General features: G+C 47.1%; 1 protein-coding gene across 2 annotated transcripts in view; it reads right to left on the reverse strand.

Moving 5' to 3' along the window:
* LOC147706829 (ATP-binding cassette sub-family C member 10-like) overlaps positions 1 to 26,791 on the reverse strand; it is a 1,327,484-nt gene that overhangs the window by 196,118 nt on the left and 1,104,575 nt on the right. For both annotated transcript variants that reach the window (XM_086925963.1, XM_086925964.1), the window contains one exon: positions 4,636 to 4,805. In XM_086925963.1, the coding sequence (XP_086782089.1) occupies positions 4,636 to 4,805 (170 nt within the window). The remainder of the gene's footprint in view (positions 1 to 4,635; positions 4,806 to 26,791) is intronic.

Here is a 26,791-nt window from a genome sequence, read left to right on the forward strand (position 1 = left end):
CTTCCCATGCCGGACACCTGGACACATTATCTACTGGCCACATTGTGTCAATGCGAGGTTGAGACCCACCTGTGGTAACCATTAGTCAATTGATTTATGACACCAAAGCCAGCAACCAACATTCCTCACTAGATATAGTACGCCTGCAACTTTTACGACTCATCAGGTTTTGTATATCACATGAAAGCTTAAAGATTGCAAATGGAGACAGTCTTCAGACCCTGTGCCTGTAACTGTTCACCCAGTCGTAAAGTTTAATTAAACAAACTGTTCCTATTTTGTCAAACGCCAAATCGTCTTCTGTTTTTCAAGGGGTATAACCTGTACCAATTGCACTGCAGCTTGTTGTATTGCAAAGTCATTTGTTCTATGCCATTTTTTTCTTTTACATCTTCTCTCACAACACAGCTGGCCTAGAATTTGCCTGTACATGCTCTGTCCCATATTTACTACTACTCCGCTGAGTATGATGGGCTATCAGAAATCCAATTTATTAAAGGTAATGTGACCATCATGATTTGACATCTACCTAGCACATCCCTGGGGTAACTGTTGGAGGTTTGATTTGAAGTCTTTGAGGCAATCTACAGCAGTGGAATCAATTTGCCTGGAGCTTGCTGTCTGTTTACTAATTCCTTTGAGTAGTTGGCCACATTATGTTTTACGTTTGACATTAGTTGTGCAACAAAGGACTCACTTTTGGGTTGTGTCCTTTGTGATTTAAGGACATTAAAATCAACCCTACTATTATACAGACTACATTTACAGTTGCTGCATGCACAGAAACAGGTAGATGTGTTTGAGGAAATTATGTTAAAATGTATTTATTTGTCCATAATACACAAAAAAACTCAAGAGCAAAAAAAGCATAAAGAGGGAAAAGAGAGGGAGGCCTACTAACAAATGAACTACTCAGGCCTTCTTGCGACTGCATTTTTGACTACTTATGGCTTTTCAGTAATGTATTTTGGGAGGCATACAAATAGTGCAATGCTGTAGTTCAAAGCCGAGCCATCATTGGAGCTTATTAGGACCTCGAACCTGACTGCAGCCAAAGGAAGGAGACCCCGCCTGGACAGATTCGCGATTGGGCAACAAGAAAGGTGGCCAGATACTGCAATTTATTGGAGTACTGCTAAATAGCCGGGGAGGAGGTCCATCCTGAAGCAGTTGTCACAGAGCTAAGAGACTACATCAGAACCTCAAACATAGTCTAAAGCATTTGGCATATGGTAAACTAGGGAGAAGTCTAAAAAGATACCCTAAGCGCCCTGCCACAGACTGGATCTGGCATATCACATATTTTATATGTCCTAACTGAATTAGAAGTAAGGCGGATTTGGAGGCATTCCTGCAGAAATCACCTTCTTTCCATAGCTGAGTATGCTAGGGAGGGTGAATATAGCCCTTGATAACTGACAGGACGCTAATTTTTGTGGTACAGCTATCCTGATGTATTTATTTATTTATTTTACGGAGTTTTATATAACGTGAACTTGACCCAAAGGTATCAGGTATCAGAGCTCTTTACATAGCACCAGTTGAGTTACATGAGGACACATTCATTATTTTGTTAGGCACAGGGAGATTACGTGATTTGCACAGAATCACAGGATTTTCAGCGTCATTGCAGAGACTGGAACCCGGTTCCCCAGATTCGGGGTTGACCGCCCTAGCCGTTAGGCCAACTCCTCTCTGATTGAGTGGAATTGATACATCAGTCTCATAGTTTTTTTAGCTCAACGTTTTCCCAGTGCTAAGAGGTTTCTAAACACATTTTGTATCTGGAAGGAGTGTGGGAGGGACACCTAGCATGGGCGCGGGCGATAAATTAGGGTGGATTTCGGATATAGGGAAAAACTTGGAGCTAGGAAACTGGGCGTAACTTGTGTGTGGCCAAGAGGGGCCGGTGAGTTCCGAATTATTATGATATGATTTCTATGATTACCACATTTGTCGAGGTGCGGATTTTGGCAGACTATCCAGCTCACTTATGAGTTTTCTCATTTCAGAGGTTAGCATATGCAGAGAGCGTACCAATTTTTCGACAAAGTAATTTTTTCTGTCAACCATTATTTGAATGGTATTATGCATTTGATGATGTTGAATTGATTATTAATTGCAAACTGTAATTTGTGCAAAAACTGAGATTGTGCAGATGCTATTCTAATGTAGGCTTTTCCTAAAGGTATTTAGGTCGGCTGAAGAGGTGGACAGGCCAGTAGGGAACTCTGGATAATTTGCAGAAAACGATTCACATGAAATGCCGAAGAAGGTGAGTAATGGAGCATTAGTCTCTTCTTAGACTGTGCCATTGTGGCAGCTCTCACTGAAGATGGAGAGTACGCAGCCATGGGAAAACAGCTTGGAGTGATCACATGTAAGGAGAAATCCTTGAACTTGCATGATCAAGAAAAGCCTTAAGAAATAGCAAGATGCAGAGAAACTACACAGAATTCTTTAGACACCAAAGATGAACAGACATCTTGCATAATCTACGAATAAGAAGCAAACCGTAGGAAATAACTGCTGAAACCTCAGAGTAACCACACATTTGAGTTTACATGAAGAAACGAATAGTGAGCAGAAACTTTGGGGAAGCCATGCATTAGCAGAGTCCCCAGAGAAACCAAAGAAGAATAACCTTGAAAAAGAAACAGATGAGGCGACAACCAGGAAAGTAGAGTTGGTAGAAAATGCTTGAGAGCTACAGCAGGAGAATAAACATATTTCACAGGAAAAGAATAGAAATTAGGGAAACCACACAGGCAGCACATGTAGAGAAACTCTGGAAAACTAGAAATGAGCCCATAATTAAACAGAATCCCTAAGAAACTGCATAATCACACAATCCACTGGAATGGTACAAATGGGAAGTTAGCATGCAGAAACTTCAGGTGATGAGACACCCTGGCAATCAACACATGTAAGAAACCAGTGTTGGGAATAAATCTTGTAGAAACTACTGGCACAGAGAGACCTAGGGAAACTATACGTGAAAAAATCCAGTGCAATCTACAAGTAGAAAAATGCTAGAGCGAAGGCACAGCAGAGAGTCAACGAGAAAGACTTAGATAAGGTAGACTCTGGAAAAGTCATATGTTGGAAGGCCACTAGAAGCAGCGGATAAACATAACACCTGGGGAAGACACTAATGAGTAGAAACCCCACGAAATCCACGAATGGAGGAGTTCCTTAAGGCAGACACTAATTAGCCCAACCACCAGGAAAATCTAGGGTTGAGATGAATGCAAATGAAGCGGAGGGTAAGGAGAAGCCCCTGGAAAGATGCCTATAAGCAGGAAGTCGCTGTAGGTATCAGTGTAGTTAATGACTGGGAAAAGGGCATACAGAGAGAAGCCAAATCTGGGGAATGATGCTATAGAAATTACAAGCAGGGTACCTGCCTATCCATGAACTATATTACAATAACCTTTATTACCTGTAATAATTGCACTGCAGCTTGTTGTATTGTAAAGTCATTTGTTGTGTGCCATTTTTTTCTTTTACGTCTTCTCTCACAACACAGCTGGCCTAGAATTTGCCTGTACATGCTCTGTCCCATATTTACTACTACTCCGCTGAGTATGATGCGCTATCAGAAATCCAATTTATTAAAGGTTATGTGACCATCATGATTTGACATCTACCTAGCACATCCATGGGGTAACTGTTGTCCATCTCAACTTAGAAAGAAATGGAGGTTCGATTTGAAGTCTTTGAGGCAATCTACAGCAGTGGAATCAATTTGCCTTGAGCTTGCTGTCTGTTTACTAATTCCTTTGATTAGTTGGCCACATTCTTTTTTTACATTTGACATTAGTTGTGTAACAAAGGACTCACTTTTGGGTTGTGTCCTTTGTGATTTAAGGACATTAAAATCAACCCTACTATTATACAGACTACATTTACAGTTGCTGCACACACATAAACAGGTAGATGTTTTTGAGGAAATTATGTTAAAATGTATTTTTTTTCCATGAGACACACAAAAAAACTCATGAGCAAAAAAAGTATAAAGAGGGAAAAGAGAGGGGGGTCTTGTCTTCAATATACTTAGGATAAACATGCATTTTTGGTTCACCAGCTACGTAAAAAAAAGTAAATGTGAGGTGGATAACGGTCCTATTAAAAACGTTATAAATTTGTCATCCATATCTGATAGTAAAATGTCTTTGTAAATTCTGGACCAAATGTAGTGTTTTAATGTAAGTGTAAGGGTGTGATAGCTAGCTTTGTTTCTCAACATGTGATCATATAATGATTTGTTTTAATCCAAAATAAACTTTTGAAAGTGTGGAAAAAACTTACAGGGAAAAGAAGCAGAGAGGAACCTTGAGTAAACAACAGATAGAAGCCTTGGGGAGAAAATAAGAGGGACACTTCTGCAGAACTGTTGAATGATTGAATTTTAAAAAAATTGACAAAGAGCAGTGTGTGCAGTTTGGTTCCACCACTTAAGTAACATCCCAAAATGGAGATACTGGATGAGGGCAAGATCATAAGCAGGTGCAACAAGCTGCAAGGTGGATGAAAAACCTTCATCCCTGCTCCTCTGATAACAATACTCTAAGTGCCTTTGCAAGATCCTTCTCCACTAAGGGAGAAGAGGGGGTGTTAGTAAAGAAGACATACCTGGACTGCCAGATTCCATCTGGTGCTGAATGATGGCGATTACCGCAATAACTGTGATGACAATGACGCCCATCATCTGCAGACGGATATGCAGCCACTGCATTGCTGTGTCACTGGCAAACTTACAACGCTGGTTTCTTTCCAAATGCTCTTCGTTCTCCTGCTCAAACCTGCAGGAGACCAATGCAGGATCAGACATTCATAGGTCAGAAAATTGAGTAGAATTGAGTAGTGCCACAAGTAATTATCAGGGAATCCCCTAACCTTTCCATGAATTGATATCAGAACAGAATCAAATGTTTTTACATAATCACAATAAACAGAATCCAAAACAATCACTACTGATGATAGACAGAAGAAGAAGAACAACAATAGTTACTTTTCTGTAATCTGTGGTTCTCCAGTACTGGTGTCTTTCATAGATTCACATGCCTGAATCATTCCCCGTTGTCGGAGTGGGAGTCCCACGGTACATAGAAAAGCAATATTATGCACTTAGTAACAGAAAAACTTGGTAATAAACAACCAGGAAGTAAAGTAGCCCTAGGCTACCAGAGAAAAACTTCCACACTCGTGACTATCATAGTCATTTTGTATAGTCCAAACTGCAGCCAATTAGGCTACAGCCCCCACCAGAATGTTCTCCCCAGAGGCTCAGGCTCTCCAATGTTCTCGCACAGGAGTGAAATAAAACATTATAGCTAGACAGCCTCTGAGGGGAGGTGGGCGGGTTGCATGTGAATCTATGAAAGACAAGAATACTGGAGAACCACAGATTACAGGTAGGTAACTATTGTTCTTCTCCAGTATTTGGGGTGTCTTTCATTGATTCACTGAATCAGAGTAGATAGTACAAAACATAATGCTCGTTAGACGCTCCTTGTACCATGGTATACATATAATAAAAAGCATCAGCAATATCATAAACATATATAAATACATTAGTGCTAACATATGCATACTAGATCAGGATATATAATAGCATGAAAATAAGCGTCTAAAAAGAGAAAGTGGAGGAGGGAGAACAGAGGCTCACCTTATTTAAAAAGAATGCGGAGAACAGCTCGTCCAACTGACGTATCTGCATTACTTGCAGCGTCCAAACAGTAATCTTTGGTAAAAGTGTGTCTGTTGGACCAGGTCGCCGCTCTGAAAATCTGATGAAGAGGCATACCAGCAAAGAGCGCGGTAGATAAGGAGATTTCTCCCATAGAATGCGCCCTCAAGGTTGTCTGTACAGGCCTTCCCGCCTGCTGATGTCACAGACTAATCGTCGCAGACATCCAACGTGCTATGGTCTGCCTGGATACAGAATAACCTTGACGGATTCTTCCATATGCTATAAATAGCTGATCCGATTTCCGTAATGTAGCAGTTCGCTGAAGATAGAACTTGAGACACTTCCTGACATCAAGAGAAACTAAGGCTCTTTCAGCCGCTCTTTGAGGATTTGGAAAGAAAGTCTTCAGAAATATCAGTTCATTAAGGTGAAAATCCGTAGGTGCCTTAGGCATGAAGCTGGGATTGGTACGAAGCACCACTGAATTGGAAGTGAACTGTATAAAAGGTGATTTAACCGTAAAAGCTTGAATGTCGCTGACCCTCCTAGCTGACGTCAGCGCCAAAAGCAGAGATACCTTCCAAGAAAGGAACTTAAGATTCACCTTAAGAATAGGTTCAAAGGGGTGACGCATGAGTTGAGCGAGCACCACATTCAAATGCCAGGATGGAGACGGACGCAGGATAGGAGGAAACATGCGAAACAGTCCTTTAAAAATTTGCTGAATAACTCTCGTAGAGTAGAGAGAGTTAGAACCATCCTGACAGAACCTTGAGATAGCTGCCAAGAACACATTCAACGTGGAATAAGATAAACCTGATTTTGCCAATTGAAGAAAGAACGGTAAGATCTGTTCTGGTCTGTCATGAATTGGATGCAAATTGGCAGATTGACACCAGGTGCAGAATCTTTTCCATTTGAGTTTGTATGTCTTAATTGTGGCAGGTGCCCTAACATTGGCTAAAACTACTTGACAATCTGCAGGGATATCTAAGTGTGCAAACTCAAGGTGTTGAGGAGCCAAGCTGCTTATCTCAAGGAGGCTGGGTCTGGGTGACAGATTTGACCCTCCTGAATGGACAGAAGGTTCGGTATTGGTGGAAACTGAATGGGATCGCACTCCGAAAGGAGGAGAAGTTCGGTGAATGAGTATTGGCGAGGTCATCTGGGAGCAATGAGAATGAGGCGACAAGATTGTTTCTTCATCTTGCGGATGACTCTGGGAACCAAAGGAATCGGAGCAAAGGCGTATGCATATATCTGGGACCAGTTCATCGAAGGTGCATTCCAGCACGAGTCCTTGTGGGGAAGCTAGCTTGCGAAGTGTGGGCATTTGCGGTTCTGACTTGTTGCAAACAGGTCCAGATCGGGGTGGCCCCACTCCCGAAAGACCCGGTCCAACGTTGATTGATGGATCTCCCATTCGTGATTGGAAATTGAAGATCTGCTGAGGGAATCCGCTAGAACATTGTAGATCCCAGGAGCATGGACAGCTGAGATGCTGATGCCTTGACTCAATGCCCAGTCCCAGATCTCCTGGGCTTGTTGAGAAAGCAGGGCTGACCTTGTACCGCCTTGTTTGTTTAAGTAATGCTTACTTGTTGTATTGTCTGTCCGAATTAGTACAGAGGCCCCTTGGATAACTGTTCGAAAGGATTTCAAGGCCAAGAAAATGGCTCACAGCTCCAGGAGATTGATGTGCCACTTCTTTTGTTGCACATTCCACTTTCCGTTGACAGTCATTCCCTGAAGGTGTGCTCCCCATCCCTCGAGAGAAGCGTCCGTGGTGATGGTAAAATTTGGTACTTCCGGCAGGAATGCACATCCTTCTTGTAAATTCTTTAACTGAGCACACCAGAGAAAGGCTTCTCGCATCCGAGAAGTTATGTGAATGATGTTGTCGAATGATACCGAAACTTGCAACCATTGGAGGTTGAGCTCCTCTTGCAAAGGTCTCATTCTGAGACGACAGTTGGGTATCAGAGAAATGCAGGGTGAAATCATCCCTAGGAAAGATTTGAACATCCAAACTGAACCGTACTCTTTTTCTTGCAACAGGCGAGCAAGCTTGCAGATCTTGTGTTGTCTTTCTTTTGAGACGAAAGCCTGAGTGAGTTGGGTATCCAGTGTGGCTCCCAAAAAGGACCTTCTTTGTGACGGAATGAGATGGGATTTCTCAAAGTTGATGGAGAGACCCAGAGACTGGAATAGTGATAGGCATCTTTGAAAGTGTGCGCTTGCTTTTGCAAAAGAACTCGCCTTGATAAGGCAATCGTCCAAGAATGGGAAGATTTGAATTTGCCCTCTAAGCGGAGGTGTGCTGCCACCGGAGCTAGAACCTTTGTGAAAACACGGGGTGCTGACCGAAGTCCACTCTGAATCGTAAGAATTTTCTGTGTTTGGGGAGAATCAGCACATGAAAATTAGCATCTTGAAGGTCGAGGGTGGCCATGTGATCCCCCATTGAGAGAAGATGGAGGATTTCTTAAAGTGTTAACATCCGGAAGGTCATCTTTTTCAAGTATTTGTTGAGGGCGCGCAGGTCGAGGATGGGGAGCCATTCTCCAGATTTTTTCAGAATGAGGAAAAATTTTGAGTAAAAACGTGTTCCTTTTTGCAAATAAGGGACCTTTTCGATCGCTCCCTTCCATATCATCAAATTTATCTGGGTGAACAACTACTTGATATGCTGTACAAAAGGGGGTGGTGATGGACGAAGCATCTGAACCAATCAAACACTCACACCCAGTCAACAGATCTGAGTTTAATCCATCACCGTTCTTTAGCCCACTCTGCCACCCCAGTTCAGACATGACCATATTGTCAAATCAGTTTGACCTTGTGCCTCATGGGAACAGTCCAGCCCGAACTGCCAAACCATGCCTTCCCTGGACTGGAAACAAGCTTCCTAGGCCCGGTTTCTGGCATTACAGCCGTCTTCAGCCAGGCTTGCTTGAATCCAGTGGCAATGTGAGTGGAGGTGGGTCCTTGGGAGGAAAATTTGGAGGGATCTTGATGAATTCTAAATTGTGGCCCCTGGCCACTATATCCAGAACCCACTTGTCTGTAGTAACTGCGGACCAGTTCGAGTAGAAACAGGATATTTTTCCTCCAACTTTTGACTGGGGAAAGGGTAGAGATGGTGGCAGGTGGCGTGTCTCACTGCTTCTTATTGGAATCTCTTCCACAGTAGGAGGATTTTCTTCTTGACTGCGTGTAGGAGTTACCTCGCTTTCCGTAAGACTGCTGCTTGTAGGGCTGGTATCTCTGGTTAGTTTGCGAGGTTTGGTATGACCTCTGCTGATTATAGTTTTCTCTGTTGGAATAGGATTTACGCCCTTTAGCACCTCGAAAGGACGACCTGTGAAACTGAAGGCTAACCAAAGATCTCGCCATCTCCTTTCCTTTTTTATAGCCTGTAGGGCTTCGTCAATATGTTGGCCAAAAAGAAACTCGCCATCAAATGGCATGTCAACTATTTTGATTTGGACCTCTTGGCGAAAAGATGTGGAATTGAGCCATCCAAGCCTTCTCAACACAGCTGCACCCGCTAGCTTCCTGAATCCTGTAGACGCCACATCTACTGCAGCATCGATCATTTCTGCTGAGGTAAGTTCACCTTCTCGCAATATCTGCCTCGCCTCCGATTTTGCAGGTTCTGGTAACATTTCTACGTAGGGGGAGATGTCGGACCACATTTGCCTGTCGTATCTCCCTAATATCGCTAGGAAGTTCACGGCACGTACAGTTGTTGCTGCCATCATGGAGACCTTCTTCCCGATGGAATCCAATCGTCTGCCATCTCTATCTGGTGGGGCAGATATAAGCCTGGCCCGTCTTTGTTCCGCTTGGGCGACTACCGAATCAGACTTAGGTTGTCCTATTAGGCATGCAGGAGATTTTTCCGGTGCCTTATACTTATTGTCCAACCGGGGCAAGACAGCCGGAAGAGAATTGGGTTTTGCCATAATTTTTAAACCTTCCTTCCATATGAAGTCAATGATGGGAATATTTTTGACTTGTCTTTGTGGTTGGTCTTTAAAGTCATAAAGAAAGCAATCGTCTTTCTTCATTTCCACTGGGATTAGAGATCGCCCGCAGAACCGCTGGTGGTCTGCGGCAGTTTGGGGGACTGTCCTCTCATATGTCTATACCCTACTTGGGGATCCCCCTGACGCCCAGCACGACTCAGACGGTTGAGCAGAACTACTCGACACTCTTTACACAACTTCAAGGGGACTTGAAGAGGTGGCAACAGCAACCGCTCTCCTGGCATTAGCGCGTGGCGGCGATAAAAATGTCCCTTCTACCCAAGATTATTTACCTGTTCCAAACTATCCCAGTGACTGCTCTGATCGGAATGCTGCAGAAAATGCAGGACGCAATACGGCAGTTCGTCTGGGCGGGGAAACGGCCGAGACTCCTCAGGGACTTGGCCAGGCGGGCTCCCATGGAAGGTGGCCTGGGCATCCCTGACCTTCTCAGATACTTCCAGGCGACACAGCTTCGCTATCTCCTGAAATGGAACCGCCCGGAGTTGGAAAAACAGTGGTTATTTCAGGACCGGGCTATGGCCCGAATGTCGTTGTGGAAGGTCCCCTTTTTGCAACGTTCGGACCGACCACCATACATTAAGAAATCACCTATTACCTGCATGCTACTCCGAGTGTGGGATACGGTGGCGGTCACCAGAGGCCGTACCACATACCCCTCGCCAATGATGCCACTGTTTGATAGCCCGGCCTTTCCTCCTGGGCATTCCGCCAATGGCGTAGTTCGGACTGTAGGTCTGCCAAGCATCTCTTTGACGCGGAGGGCTTTATGCAACCAGACACCCTGCAGGAGATGTACAGCCTGGAGGCGCCACAGCGATTTTAATACTTCCAGATTCGCCACTGGCTCACAGGTAGTGACATGCTGTCGCAGGCGGGTCGGCGCCTCACGACATATGAGAAGTGGCTCGTCACGAAAAAGTCTGACAAACAGGTGATCACGGACCTTTATAAAATGCTAAGGCCCCCTCCGCTAACGCCGCGCTCTGCAGGTCAGAGGCGCTGGGACCTGGAGCTCGGAAGAACTTTCACGGATAAAGAGTGGCACGACATCTACTACAGGGCCCACCACACTGCTAGGAATATGGCTAGCAGAGAGTCGGCAGTTAAGATCGCCTATTACTGGCACCTCACTTCGGCTCGGCTCCACCAAAGTAACCCCAGTCGCAGTTCCGCTTGCTGGAGGGGTGTGGTCATGTGGGGACATTGACACACTTACTGTGGGAGTGCGAGGAGGTAAAGGAATACTGAAATAAGGTACTGCAAGACATCAACACTCACTTTGAGACTGAGATTCCCCGTTTCCCAGCCTACACATTACTAGGCCTTCCCAACGCCCTAACATTCCCACTCAAATCGATCAAGGGGAGACAGTGGGGTTGGCAGTAGGGGCAGCGACACATCATATCCTCTCACTTTGGGGCACCACGAGGAAACCTACACGCACAGGTTGGCTCCACAGGCTCTGGTACATAATGGGGATGGAGCGGATACAGGCAACCCTCACTCAGACATCGGACTCCTTCACCACTACTTGGCAACTCTTCATTTCTCTTCTAGCGGGGGAATTCAATGAACTTACCTGTCCGAAATACCTCAGGGTTCTGAGATTGGCGGAGTAATTTGCCAAGGGGACTGACACCATCAATTAGTGCTCACAAGACCAAGTTTTCTGCGCAACGCCCAGATAGAAACCGCGACACACCGGAGGGGGGGGAGGGGTTTGGAGGGATGGAGTTGGGGGGGAGGTTGTTTGTTTGTGGGGGTTTTTCTTAGTGCATCACCAATAGAGGGATTCCCACCGCTTGCTCTCATGGACACACTGGTCAACCACGGGGTAAATGTAGATCCCCCACCGTGGGTGGGGCGCATAGCGTGAAGGCCTAAGGCGGCCATGTGGATCCTGGATTGTCGTATTGTATTGTGTTCATGCTGTGAAATCAATAAAACAAATTTAAAGGAAAAAAAAAACAGATGGAGGTGAATGAGGAGGGGAATGTTTTAAGGCTGCGTGTTGCTGCTACTCCATACCAGACTGCTAATGTGACTCATGCAATAGATGCGGAATATAGGCCCCAGCTCCGGTGTTTTCCGATGCATTCAGTGCATCCACCAGGTTGGTATGGTTGCTGTTAGATGGTCTATTTGCACTACTTTTTTCCTGTTTCAATTTTTCCCATTCCACCAAATAATTCCCGTAATGGTGGTAAGTCTGTATAGGTGGTATCCTCAAGCCTTCCTGGGTCGCTCACCTGTAACCTATCCTCGGTTAAATGTACCACCAAATTAATTCTTTTTAGTTCAGTGTCTCTATATAATTTAATCAGTAGAGTTTCGAAGAAATACAGGATATGTGGGATGATGTTAATTTTAATGACCGCCACTCTGCCCAGTCATGAAAACTACTGTAGTCTCCATCTTGCCAAGTCAGTTTTTATTCCTTTAATGAGGATGGAGTAGTTAGTTATCACTTGAGCGAGACTGACAATTTAATCCATAGATATGTGATAGTGGTTGCACCCATTTTAATTGCGGGAGTGTCATGAAGTTCCTGCAGCTGGTTCGGTGGCGTTAATAGCAGGAGCACCTGAGATTTTACTGTTGATTTCGAACCCTTCCAGTTACCGATGTACAGTTAGCTCCGCCATTAGGATAACAATGTAGCTCTTTGGACTGTTGTGAGGGAGCCCCCGCGACAATCCCCCCTTTGAATGAAACAACTGTATTAAAAGATCCTTGGGTGCCTTACTGTGCATATCAGAATGAGGACTGTGAAAACCCGGATCGGACTATCCCAATAACTAAGGGTTTTTCCTTCACAACGCAGCTCGGTGAGACTGACCCGGAAGGGATCCACCCCTGGAGAGGCGGAACGGTCAGCCGTGACATCCAATCAGGAAGGTCTGGGAGTCCAGAGGAGGAGCTGAAAAAGGAGAACAGAAGCACGTCACCTCTGTCAGCTGCTGGGAGAAGCGCTGGCGAACCAGAGGAAGATGCTGAGGAGAATACAGAGAAGGTGGCAACGGAGGAGATTCGGAAGACCCAGAAGAGTGGTCTGAAGACTGGTGGATCCCGGAGGAGGCAGATAAGCTGCCGCAACCCAGGAGGGTTGCAGCAGAGAGCGGTACGTGGTATGGACAGAGGGTGGACAGAAGGGAGGAGTGGGAAAGGGGTGGATCATCGGAACGTTTGCCCACCGCATAGACACCCGGAAGAAACACCCCACTGCAATTACAAAACCCTGAGCACTTCCACACCTCTACGTTACCTTAAACCTTCTCCCACACTGCCCCGTTATCCGAATTGAGACATAGATCAGCAAGCACTGTTTCTTTTGTTTTCCCTTCTTTTTCCCAAGATCCTTAAGCTTTTGTTTCTGGTGTTCCCTCATTACTTCCTCCAGCCCTTCACTAAGGTGGTGGAAGTAAATGTAACAAACTGTCAAGTTACACTGACTGCCACCTTTTATTGTCTCACGATTGAACGTCAAGACTTCGGGATCCGGACCAGCCCCACCAGGATACAGCAGATTCCACGGCTTGAGAGGACTGTATCTCCTTTGGAACCGGTCACGAAGAGCGTTCATGCCGATTTTTTTTTGTTCATCCTGTGCCACTTCAACAGACTTTTCTCTTTTTATTTTGACCCCCTTCATGGTATTGTTCTATTACCCAACTCTAATAAACCTCACAATATAGATCTCGTACAGCCTCCACGCTTCTGTTTCTGACCCTCCCTCCGACAACTGTGCAACATTATCATGAGGTCATCCACAGACATTGTTCGTTTATATTCTTGCTGTCCTATAATAGCCTCCTGTATTTCTGGATGTTTCCTAGAGTAAGTGCAAATAAGAGCAGGGACAGGGGGCAGCCCTACCTCGTACCCTTTTCAGTGGTGAATGGTGCTGATGTTTGCCTGTTGACCTGCATGCATGTTTGGGTGATTTATAGCTTACTATTACAATTCTGTAAGGCCTCCGAAGATCTCAACAAGCACGCAGAATTCTGTGAACACGCGGAATGGCTTGTTCCGCCTGTTTGCAATGCGTTTTTCCTGTTCGCGAATGCTTTTTGCGTGCATCTTCTGTTCGCAAAAGCGGGCACGTCCGAATTACATGTTCGCGATCGCACACTCTCGCTGGATCACGCGGCCGGCTACCAAAATCTTGTGGCGCACGCGAACGGATAGGAAAACTCATTGGCGAACGTAGGGTCCCGATAAGTTGCTCCCGCGCATGCAAACACGCATTTTGAAAGCATGAACAAGGAAAAAATTCCGCGATGCATCGGATCGCGGAATTTTTTGCAATTCCACTTTCACCGCGGAACACGGAATTGCCCAAATTCCGCAAATTCAATGAGCGGAACGGAATTTACCGCCCAGACCTACTCTGAAGCCCGTTTGCCGTGGAATGCTCCCCCCTCCATCCCCAATCAGCCCTGTCAAATACCTTTTCTACATATAATGATAGAAAAAAACAGGTTCTCATGTTACCTCTGGCATTTTCTACTATATGAATCAGTTTCTTGGAATTGTCACAGCATTTTCTTTCATAGATAAAACCTGATTGATTGGCAAGTTCCAAGGCAGGCATCAGTTTGCTAAGTTGTGTAGCTCAGACAGGCATCCACAGTTTAACATCTACGTTCAACAAAAAGATTGGCCTATATAATGCACAAAATGTCTTTTCTTTGCCTAGCTTCAGAATCACGGTGATCACTGCTTCTTTGATTGATTCAGTAAGTTCTCCCACTTCTCCAAAGTTATTATACATCCTAGAAGACAGATGCGAACAAGGAGCAGAATATCTTGTACACAGAATTGGTAAACACATTGGGCCCCGGTGCTTCGCCAGCTTCAACTTATGAATCACAGTTATCACCTCAGCAGTTTCGATTGGCTCACCTAATTGTTGTTGACATTCTCTTGGAACTGTTTGATGCAGGTGTTCCTGTGAGTATTTAGCTACCTGTTCAATGTCAGTATATTCTAAACTATATACAGGAATAACATTTTGAAAGAACAGAGCTCATTTCACTATCCTCCAAAAGCATGTTTCCATTGTCATCTTTGATATACTGGACTCAAGCGGATGTTGTCTGGTCTTTTAACTTCTCTGTTAAGAGTTTACCCATGGTGGGCCCGATTCACAAAGGTAAACTTACACTTTTGTGTAAGTTTACTACTTTTAGTTCATCACAAAGGTAAACTTAAATCAAAAGTCTAACTTTACTACCTTTCAGTATTCACGAACTTAAGTTACCACTAGTAAGATTCACGTGTGGCGCAACGGGACAGAGTGGTTGCTATGACTCCCCCAGGGCAGATGTAGGAGGCCCGCATTGGTCGAGTTGCATCTGGGGCTTACAGAATCATCTTGGTGGAAAAACCTATTTATCAGTGCAGGAGAGAGATAGGCATGGTGGAGAATAAAATATTGTATCTGTCGCTGGTTGCGAGGGATATGTGTCAGGGTATCTAGTATTGTCATCCATTCCTTCTTGGACATAGCCCGTCCTATGTCCTCTTCCCAGTGATGTCTCAGAGAGGTCAGTGGACATGCTGTGTGCTGACGAAGGGAGGAGGCGAACCGGCATATCAATTGCCCTCCTGTGCCCATTATGTAGAGATATTGCAGCAGGAAATGTGTGGGAGGCTCCTCTGTTAGATTACCCCACTTCAATGAAAGTGAGGCTATGAGTGCACGGTGTAGCAGAAAGGGTCCTGGGGGTAGACCATCTTCTGAGATTAAATCTATAACGGGGAACAGGGTTCCGTCTCTGAATAGGTCGAATGTGTCATGAATGTCCGCCGTTTTCCAACCGGGCAACTCTGCTGCTGTGATGGATGAATCACCTTTCGGTGACCCTTGCAGCGGAATTGCCGGGGCATATGGTATGGTAGTGCGAGTGATATACAAACTTCTACAGTAGCACTTCTCTGCTATGAAGAGCAACAAGGAATCTACTCTACTGGGCTTAGCACAGGGGTGGAACATACAAAGCACAGCATGAAGCATCAGGAGAGGGCACAGCGTGGCGGTGTCTGGTAAGTGACGCAAGGCCAACCATCTGGCAACCCATCGTAACTGGGCCGCTAAGTAGTAATGTTCAAGATTAGGCACTACTCATCCGCCCTGTCCCGCTGGCGGATACTACTTCCTGATGGATACCCTGTGTCTAGACGGGCCCCAGATGAAATCCTTAACCTTAATTTCTAATTTGCTGAAATAGGAGGGGGGATGTAAATTGGCAGGGTGGCCAAATAGTAAAGCAGACGTGGAAGACCCACCATCTTCACGAGAACCACTCTGCCTGAGATAGGCAGAGGGAGAGACCTCCAGAACGTCATCTGCGAGTAGATCGAGGAGGTGGCTCTAGTAACGTTGCCTTCGAATAGGTCAGTTTTGATGCGGCATATGTGGACACCCAAATAACAGAAGGTACTTGCGCACCAAGACAGTGGACAGTGTGAACGGGAAGACAGTGGATTTTGCTGCATTAACCCTGAGGCCGGAAACCGTGGCAAATTGCGACAGTGCTGTGTTCAGTGTGTAGGGGATGTCATGAAGATCGCTGGCAACCAATAAGAGGTCATCGGCATATAACGAGATTATGTGTGTAACTGGAGCTAAGGACTCTTATACACCTTTCCACCGATATCACTTCTGTCCAGAGTTTTCCAGAAGTTTAAGAACAACATGGTCAAGTCACCTTAGTGGCTCTGGACTGGGCACAGAGAGTATGGTATACCAGTCTCCTGGCATGAACATCTGTCCTCCAGACAAGCTGCCCATTGAGAGGGCAGGTTACTGCATCCGAACCTGTCTGCTCTCATTCTTCTTGCCTGGTGATTGAGCGGTGACAGTGGATGGTGTATGATCTCCCTCCTGAAGGATGTGACGTCCGTCTAACAGCCAGTCGTTCTTCTACCAAAACAATCTACGCCTGCCGATGGGACAAGTTTGTGCCTTGGTATACATCTAAAATAGTATATCCTATCTCTGTCTGGGGTTCTCTTTTTCGCTCTATCCCTGGCTCGGCACGGCTTTGCTATGGGTACAATGAAAGTATATCTGTCTGCCATTTCTGCCTTTCTCACAGCTGCCAGATCAACCGTTCCTGTTTAAGTCACCTGTTGTGACTAGATTTCTTAAAGGTTTGCAGCATATGCGGAGGCGTTCTCTATTGATCACACCAAACAATTCCAGGTGGACGATCAAATCTTTGTTGATTTTGCCAGGTAGAAGAAAGGGAAAGCAGTTCAGAAGAGAACCATCTCTCGAAGGATCATCCTCTGTATTAAGATCTGCTGTGCAATGGCGAATGAAAGCCCTGTGTGGGCATAAGAGCTTACTCCACCGGAGTTACAGCTACAACCACTGAGTTGGCATGGGGAGTTCCAGTCCTGGACAACTGTAAGACCGCTACATGGACACGCAGGCAAGTAGTGGCACCTCTTTTGCCTGTTAACTATTTCATACTATTTGCATTTTGCACTGTGAATCCGTCATTTAAGTTTTATCATTTTAAATGTGTTCTACTTACATTTTAGTTAGCACTCTCAATCTGCCCTGTGACTTGCCCGCTCTCCGTTTCACCGCTGTGGTTGCCGTTTGAGTAGAGAGAGCAAGCGGGATTAGTATTTCCGGTTCCGGTCAGGGTTGCAGGAGTCAGCAGATTAGCTGCTCTCCCGGCCCTTATTTAAAGACCATGTTACTGCCGACACGCACAGCGGACGTGCCGCTTTCGTGTCGAAGGCGCCCAAAGGCAAGCCCGTCAACCTGTCTGCACCCAGCCATCGCCAGGAACCAGGCCCCCTGCATCATTCACCACAGAAGTCTCCAGTACAATAAATACTCTCTTATTCAGCGGAGGAACTTACATTTATCAGATTTCTAGGCAGGGTACCACACTCTGATACACTATGAGGCAAACTAAGTGCTCCTCTAATCCCGAAGGCCCTTTTTCTTGCACACATTGCCAATAACAAAGCCTTACAGCGAAGCAGGAGGGTGACTTACCTCCTGTCCCCTATAAGGAGGCCTGGAACTCAGACCATAGCATATCCCTACTCCTTCCTAATAACCCTCCCCTTAAACCCGCACAAGCCTGGAAGGGCTTTTTAAGCAATGTCAGATCATCGCCCAAGCATGCCTTTGAAATATGGGACATGCTAACTTCTTGATCACCAGTTCTAGGTTTCCTCACAGGGACATGGCTGAAACTTCCCTCCACACCCTGTATTACTCTGCCACTCCCCGACAATTATCAAATATTGAGAACAGGCAGGGAGGGTAGAACGGGAGGAGGAATAGCAATTATTTACAAAGATTCCTTGAAAGCATCTATGAATGAAACCTGCTCAGAGGATGAGATAGAGATTTGTATCGTCCCGCAGAACCTATACAAGACTTGAATCTTAGACTGATGGAATTGATTGCTACCCAAATTCTTTCTTCAAAACACTTTCTTTTATTGAGAGATTTCAACATACACAGTGACGATCCCTCCAATATGGAGTCAGCACAGCTCCTTCCAGATCTGGCCTCATCAGGCCTGAAGCAGATTCAGATCCTATTCACAAGGCAGGACACGCTGGATCTTATTCTTACCAATTCTCCTTTCATCTCTACTGAGGCCCTACGCCCTCTGGCTTGTACAGATGGCTCTTTGATTGGATTTCGGATCACTGTTACTCATGCTGTCAGACCCCCTAATATTTTCACTTACCACCTGAGGAGACAATGGTGTAAAAACACCCCGGACGCCTTCATTAAGGAGTTTATTGCTCTGACAAGATGGGAGTCAGAGGGATGCCAATTTAAGATTAGCAGACTATCATGAAGCCCTAAAAACTGCTATTAACATCCCAGCCCCTTTAAAGCAGCAACACGAAGGCAAACGGGGATGGCATGCTCCCTGGTACTCGCCGAAACTGCTCAAGGAGAAAGTGCATTATTAAAAACTAGAGAGACATTGGCGTCAGTCCCACAACCCCAACGAGAAAGAAACCTATAAAATAACCTTAGCGCTATACCAAAAGAATATTTTAAAAAGCACGTAAAGCCCATATTGCTTTACAACTTAGCCAATTGGGAAACTCCTCCAAAGAACTATATAAAGTTATCAAATCTTTTACTAATCCGATTGCTCGTACCAATGACCCCCCCCCCACCGCAAGCTCTGTGTGATGTCATCACTAATCATCTCGAAGAAAAAATAAATCTGATCTATGATAAATTCACTAGAGCAAGTGACCCTTTGAGAGAAGAACCCCTCTATATTCCATCAATTAAGGACAATGCGTGCCTCTTACAGACCTTTACACCCCTTCTAGAATAACTCCATTGGTGAAATGTTGAAAACCGCTAAATCAGGGTTACCTTCAGATATGTACAGAACCGAGGATGGTAGTGGTGGATACACAGGTCGCACATCAACGATTGGACATGTTCAAATGGGTTATTAAGTACAAAAAGCAAGTAGACGAAAGACACAAACAAGTATATAGTGGTGCCACCCAGGGTAGAAAACTTCCCACTACCTTGGGTGCAAAATAACACAGGTGACCACTGAGGTGACCTGTGAAATTGATATAGTGCCAGCCAATATATCTTCTTTGCTAGCTGAGCATTTTGCCCCTTTCATCTGCCCTATACTGAACCTAGACTGGCAGGCTGCACAGGTGATTTCCATTTGCAAGAAAGAGAATATCCTGACGTCAGATCTGTCAAACTATCGTCCTATCTCACTCCTCCACCTGATAAGCAAACTCTTAGAAGGTCACATGAATAAGAAACTTACAGGGTACATAGAATCCATCAGTTGCCTGGACCCCTTGCAGTCCAGCTTTAGACCCATGTACAGTACTGAATCAGCTCTTATAGCGGTAAAAGACTAGGGGCCATATGTATCAACATTCCGTTTTGCGATTCCTAAATAGCGATTTTTATGGAATCGCTATTTAGAAATCGCAAAATGGTATGTATGTAGAAATTAGCTTCTTTTTAGCGATTTCTTAAAATTCCTTAATTGCGATTAGCAAATGGCTAATCGCAATTAAGGAATAATTTCCCATTCATTTCTATGGGCCAGGAGGCCCATAGGAATGAAGGGGAAATGTGCGATTAGCAATTAGCTAATCACAAATTGAGAATATTTTCAAGGGTGCAGGGGTGTCCAAAGGACACCCTGCTGCTCCCCTGAAAATGACATGTGTGCGCATATGGCGCACATCCATGCCCTAAGGGCATGTATGTGTGTCACATGGCACCTTTTGTTTTTTAAAAAAATGCTTTTTTAAAGGAATTCGCAACTTACCACCAACTTGAAGTTGGGGGTAATTTGCGATTCCTTAGGGACAATTAGCAATATTTTTTTGCATCATACATTGCATTTAAGGAATCGCAAATATTGCGATTCCTTAAATGCAAACGCAAAATAAGGAATCGCAAATTGTGCAATTCCTTATTTTGACCCACATTTGCTTAATACATACAATATTGAGAATTCGCATTCGCAAAGGCAGAAATTCTGCAAATTTCGGTCTTTGCGAATGCGAATTTCAATGATACATCTGGCCCTAGATCAGATATTCCCTAGATGACAACCAGGCTGCTATGCTGGTGTTGTTAGACCTGTCGGCATCCTTCGACTCAGTGTCCCACCATAGACTGCTTCAAAGACTAGAAGAGATCGGTATCCATGGCCTAGCTTTACAATGGTTTTCGAGTTTTTTAACACAATGTACACAGACTATCAATTTTGGACCATTCTGATCCCGCACTATTGAGCTTAACAAGGTAGTGCGGCTCTTGCCTTAGCCCCACATTGCTCAACATATATTTGGCCCCCATTGCCAAAACCATCAGAAAGTTTGGATTAACCCCATCTCATATGTGGATGATAACCAACTTCTCTTATCCTTTAATAATGATATAACTACCACTAAAGCACATTCTCTGAGGGCATGATAGTCATCTCGTCTCAAGCTGAATGCCTGCAAGACAGAAATAATGCTTTTTGGTAAAGCCCAAGTTCTCTGGTTTTCAGAGTGGTGGCCTACAGACTTGGGGGAAGCACCTGCCCCAAGACATTGTTTAAAAATCTGGGTGCTCACCTGGATCAGGCTCTTACTATGAATGATCAGGTAGTGGCTACCACTGCCATCTGCTTTCATATGATGAGTCTTGTGCGTTGAGTATTCCCACTCCTCCCACTTTCAGTGCAAAAAACTCGGCAACGCTTTTTGGGCTGTGGCTGGTAAGGCTCTTCTGAACAAACTCCAAGTAGTCCAGAACACAGCAGCCCGCCTAGTCCAGAATACACCAGCCAGAACATCCTCTCTCCCTCTCTTGTACTAACTAAATTGGCTTAATATACGCAAGAGAATAAAGTTAAAGATTTGTTGTATAGTACATAAATCAATGAATGGCAAAGGACTAGTTACTTGACAAAAAGACTTACCCCGTACCGGCCGAGCAGATCTACCATCTGGGGAGAAGTCTCTCCTGATCATTCCTCGTTTTAGAAAAACATGCTACGGGGCAAAGCCTTTCCCTACCTTGCCCCTCTTTACTTGAACCACTTAACTTCTGACCTTCGGAAATGCACGGATCATCTTTACTTTAGAAACTTCTCAAAACTAAGCTTTTCAGTAACTAACACTATCTGCCTGTGATTCCTTAGTAGCGTGGAGATACCCCTTCGGGAGTGATTCAGGTGCTTTACAAATTATAATAATATAACGTAACATAACTACTGCCTTGACAGTCAGGTCTGCAGAGATGGTCATTTTGTCCATTCGTTCCTCCAGGACATCTTAGTTCACAACAGCCTCCAGATTCACCTCTGGGGAGTGATTGCTTTGAAATGTTTTCTAAGGTAACTATTTTGCAGCTAGAAGTTGCTTTCAAAAGAACAAATTACATACCTTTGGTAACGCTTTATCTGGTAGAGGCTCTATCTAGCCGCAAATTCCTTACAGACCCTCCCATCCTCCCCATCCTGCAAACTCCCTTCTCACATTCAGAGATTCTTTCTGGACCTCACAGGCACACTGGTCATCCCTCCTAAGTTTGGCTCTGTGCTTCTGGTGTGGAAAAAATAGTCAAGAACTAAGGTCAGTACACTGGGGTGTCACCTATATAGGCACTGTGCACGGCACTTCTGGCATGGATGACGCCACGAAGAGCTGAATGACGCCACTCACCGGCCCGCAAGGGGGGATGGGTAGGGGACGCTCTAAAAATTTCCAGATCCAGTCTGACACCTGGGAGTGTTCTAAGGGAAAGAAACTGCACCTAGAGTCTCTACCAGATAAAGGTTACTGGAAGGAAGTAACTTATTCGTCTGAGCTATCATCGCGTTCAAAGATGGTTCCCTGTGTTGTCGCCTTCATTTTTATCTGTTTTGTGGCTCTTAGAAAACAGCGTATCCTTTATCGATGTGTCTCTTCATGGTCTGGTTGGTGGTGTTTTAATCATTCCCTACTGTTGCCAAATGTATGTGGATCTCCCCGTTTGGATGGCACCTAGTATGGATGTGCTAATAGTTGATGCATCGCCAGAAGGTCAGCATTGTCAGAAGGCTCCTTATCATGTGGATTGTTCACTTCAACTCATATGGACACCTTTCCCAGTAACTGTGTGCTCTTAATTTGTTTTCAGTGTAAGACAGAGTTCTATGGCTGTTTTAATCATTGCTGCTGATGTTAGGGGATATCTCCTGTTATGCTGGACTCTTCGCGTTAGTTCAATCTTCAGGCCACTTGCACCCTCTAAGAGGGCCTCTCCAGCAGAGCATAGTGATGCATTGATTCTTTTTATTTCCCAACGAAGGGTTAATATATCGAGGGAAGCAAGAGAATTCTGGGTATTCGCTCTCACCTAGAGCAATTACTCGGTAGGGGCTTAGAGCTAGTTAAGGGGGAAGTTTCTGCTGAAATACTATCATGTACCAATAATGCTACATTACTTACCGGTAATCCTCATTACTCCTGGTCCCGTTGTCCTCGGCCCATTCAGTACTAATGGAGATTACTATCTCCTGACAGAAAATAAAAAACAAGAGGAATGCTGGGATATACCTACTGCCCCTCCCCCCGGGAGTATAAAGGTAGTACCTACCCAGCAGCCCTCCTGTACTAACAAGCCCAGACAGGAAGGCCGGCCGCCCCGGAGGGAGGGAGGGGCGTATGAATGGGCCGAGGACAACGGGACCAGGAGTAATGAGGATTACCGGTAAGTAATGTAGCATTACCCCCAGGTCCCTTATGTCCTCGGCCCATTCAGTACTAATGGAGAAATACCAAAGCAGCAAAAAGCCGGCCTTCCCAACCCAACAGAAGCAAACCCAGGAACCACACCAGGGCAGCAACCGCAGAGGGAAAAAGGAAGAACCGGGGAAACCCCAGGCAGAGCCCCCGACAACAGGAACCCCACCAGACTAGCACACACCCAACAAGAGCAAGGGCGCACAGCCAGAAGACCAGACCGGTCACCAGAGAGGCCAACCAGCCCACCTCAGGAACACCCCACAGCCCACCAGCAACAGGGGGAGCCCAGACACCCAAGCCAACACAGGCAAGAGGACAAACCGCAGAAGAGAGGCCAAACAAGAGAAAAGCCAAGACCCACCAGGCAGAAGAAGATCACCCAGGCAAGCACAGGCAGGAGACAAGCGGACCAGAGGAACCAAAGGCACCACAAAGAACAACAGCCGAAGCCCACCAGAACCCAACCCGGAAGGCAAGACCGAGCCCAAGGCCAGGGAAAGAGAGAAAACTCAGACACCAGGGAACGAAGAGCAAACCCCAGGAAGCCAAGCCACCAGGTCCCGCAGAACGAGGACACAAGGCAAAGGGAACCAGCACCTACAGGAAACCCGAGCAGGAACAACCAACAAGGGCAACCAACCAGGACAAAGAGACCCGGAAAAGAGGAAAAAGGGAACCGAAGGACCCCCAAAACAGAACACCAGCCAAAGCGGACGAAACAGGAGCAGGAAGCCCCAGCCCGAAGAAGGCAAACCCGAACACCAACGCAGGAGAGCAACCGGACGGGCCAAGCACCCGGAGGACCCAAGACGACAGCAAGGGAACCGCAAAGGACACAACAACCCCAGCCAAGTCAAACCAGAGACAGGCCAGGCACAAAGACCCCAAACAGCCCAAGGAAAGGACCGGGGCAGAAACCCAGAGGCCAGAGAGACAAAGGCAAAAACCCTCCCAGAGGACCATACAGACTCAGCCAGGGAGGAAAGCACAAGCAAACCACACCCCACAGCCCGGCAAGATCCAAGGCAGGGCATGCACAGGGGACGAACCCCGCACGGCGAGAGCCGCAACCGGGGACACAGACGGGAAGCCAAAGCCGAAGTCAAAGGCAACCCGCAGAACCAAACCAAAACAAGGGAAGGACAAAGAAGGAAAAGACCCCAACAGAGCACAGGCCCGAGAGCCACCAGCCCCGCAGACGCCCCAACGAACCCCAGAAGAGGCAAGAAGGGAAAACAAGAGGGCAACAGCGTGACGGCCAGAAACAAGAAGAAGACCGGCACACACCACACCCACAAGCAACCGGAACCCCACGACACAGGGACCAGCCACCCCAAAGGCAGACAGGGCACCCGCAGAGAAGCGCCAAGCCACCCAAGAGACGCCCAGAAGAGACTCAACCAGGCAGCCCAGTACCGCAGCAAGAGCACAACCAGGCACCCCAGAGCAGGACGCAGAAACAGAAGGCAGACCAGCTCAGAACAGGAGCCAACAGGGAGGAAGCTCAAGGCAACAGGCCACCACAAAAAGCCCCGGCCGAAGCCAAGCAGAAGCAAACGCAGGCCACAGCAACCAGCGCAGCGCGCCACCCACACGGCCAAGCAACGGGGATACTCGCAGAGAGACCCGGAAGAAACGGGGAGGCCGCGCCCCCGCCCCAAAGGGCCGAGAAACCGGAACACCGGTCAGGAGGAAGCCACGCCGCCCAACAAGTCCGGCAGGCCAAAAAGCAGACCCAGCAGACAACCCGGGAGAAAAACTCACAGGCCCAGGAGAGGCAACAACAACGGCACCCCGCACCACCCCCAACACCAGAAGAGGCAGGGAAGAAAACCAAGGAAGAGGCCAATCGCACCACACAGCTCCAGGCGGACAGGCAGAAACCCACCAGGCCAGACCAAGTCACCGAGCAGACAGCGGAGCGCGGGAACAATCACCAACCCCCAGAATAGGAGGCAAGACAGAACCCGGCAGCCGGCAGGAGGCACCAGGCAGACCATACCGCAGACACAGGAGGAGAAGCCAGGCAACAGCAGAACCCAGCAAAGGGAAGGCCACAGCACCAGAAGGACCAAGAAGGCTCCCACCACGAACCACGCCCGACAACAGGCGCAGGCCGGGAGGAACAGAACAGCCGGACCCAAGGCAGCAAAAGCCACCCAAGCAGAGGCAGAGGGGAGAGAGCACCCCAAAGAACCAACGGCACCAACGAAAGGAACCAGGCGCAGCCAAGGCAAAGGAGGGACAAGACCAGGAACCCGGAAGGGAAGAACCAGGAGCCCCAAGCAGGGCAGAGTCCACAACAGCCAGCCCGCAGAGGAGGCAGACAGCAGGCTCACCCGAACCAGGGGAGCCCACAGGACCCACCGCGCAGAGGGCCAAGAAGCAGGAACAACGACCCACCACCAGACGGGGCAGAGAGCCGGAAGCAGAAGGCACGTAAACCAGCAGGCAGGGAACCCCAACCACACAGGGAACCCACGAGCAAGCAAAGGCAGGAGCAGCAAAAAGAACCGGCCACCACAGAGGAGACCGGAACCCAAGCCAGAAACAGAAAGAGCAAACACCCCCAGAGGCGCCAAGAGCAGGGGAACCCCCGAAGAAAAGAACCAAGGGAACAGACCCACGGAACGCCAAACACCGGAGAACCGGGGCCAGCCGAAGGCAGCGCGGACCCCTGAAACAGCAGCCGCAGGAAACCCCAAAAGGGAAGGCAGCACAGCACCAAACAGAAGCGCAAAACCTCCAGAGCGGAGGCCAACCAAACGCCGCACAGGGGACCGGAGGACCGCCAGAGGGCAAAACGCCACCCACACAGCAAAAGGAGGCGCCAGCCAAGGCAACCCAGGAGGCGGACGAGCAACAGCACGGCAGCGAGGAGCCCACACCAAGAAGCAAGGCACCCACACTCAGCCGCAGCGAAACAGGCAGGCAACGAGAACAAGGAAAGCAACCCGCACAGCCTCCCACACCGACCCCAGCACAACAAGTGCACAGGAAGACCAAAGGAAACTGCATACCCAAAAGGGAAGAGAACCACAGAGTCACCAGACCCAGAACAAAACAGAGGCCAATGAACAGCCCAATCAGCCAGCACGGCAGGCAGCAGCGCACACACCCAACCAGATCAGGGTCCAGGAAAGCACCTCAGAAACCGAGACCCAAGCCCAGCGCCGCACACAGAAGCGTGGCGAGTCAATAGGAGGCACGAACCAAGGGTGGCAGCACCAAGGATGGCAGAGGCAGCCTACAGAACACAACCCCTCCCCGACACCGAGGAAACCTGCCAAGGCGGAAGGAACCGCGAGAAGCGAGAACCACCGACAAACACCGGAGTAAGAGTGCTCCAGCCGAGACAAGAACCCGGACCACCCACCGCCAAGCAGTCCGTCCAAGTCGAGAAGGCATGATAGGCAGAGTCACAGGGACAGAGCAGCCCCACCACATAGGCAGGAAGCAACCCCCCCCCCCTAGACCCGGGCCCACGAGAGAAAGGGACAGCGCAGCGGCCCAGCTGACACGCAACCAGTAAACCGCAGAGGCCAAATCATCCCAGACCCACCAAGAGGAGGTGAGCAGAGTGGGCGTAGGGCAGCAAGTAACGTAGCGCCACACACAAAGGCAGCCTCGGGAACAGGTCCAGCAGCCAAAAGGGGGCAGAACCAGGAAAGGACAGAACCACCAGTAAGAGCCGTCTGAACTCCTAGTCCCATCACCACCTGCAAGGTAAAAAAGTGTAAGAAAACCAAACACATGAATAGGA

Source organism: Lissotriton vulgaris, chromosome 6, assembly GCF_964263255.1.
Source record: "Lissotriton vulgaris chromosome 6, aLisVul1.2, whole genome shotgun sequence".
Taxonomy (NCBI): Eukaryota; Metazoa; Chordata; class Amphibia; order Caudata; family Salamandridae; genus Lissotriton; species Lissotriton vulgaris.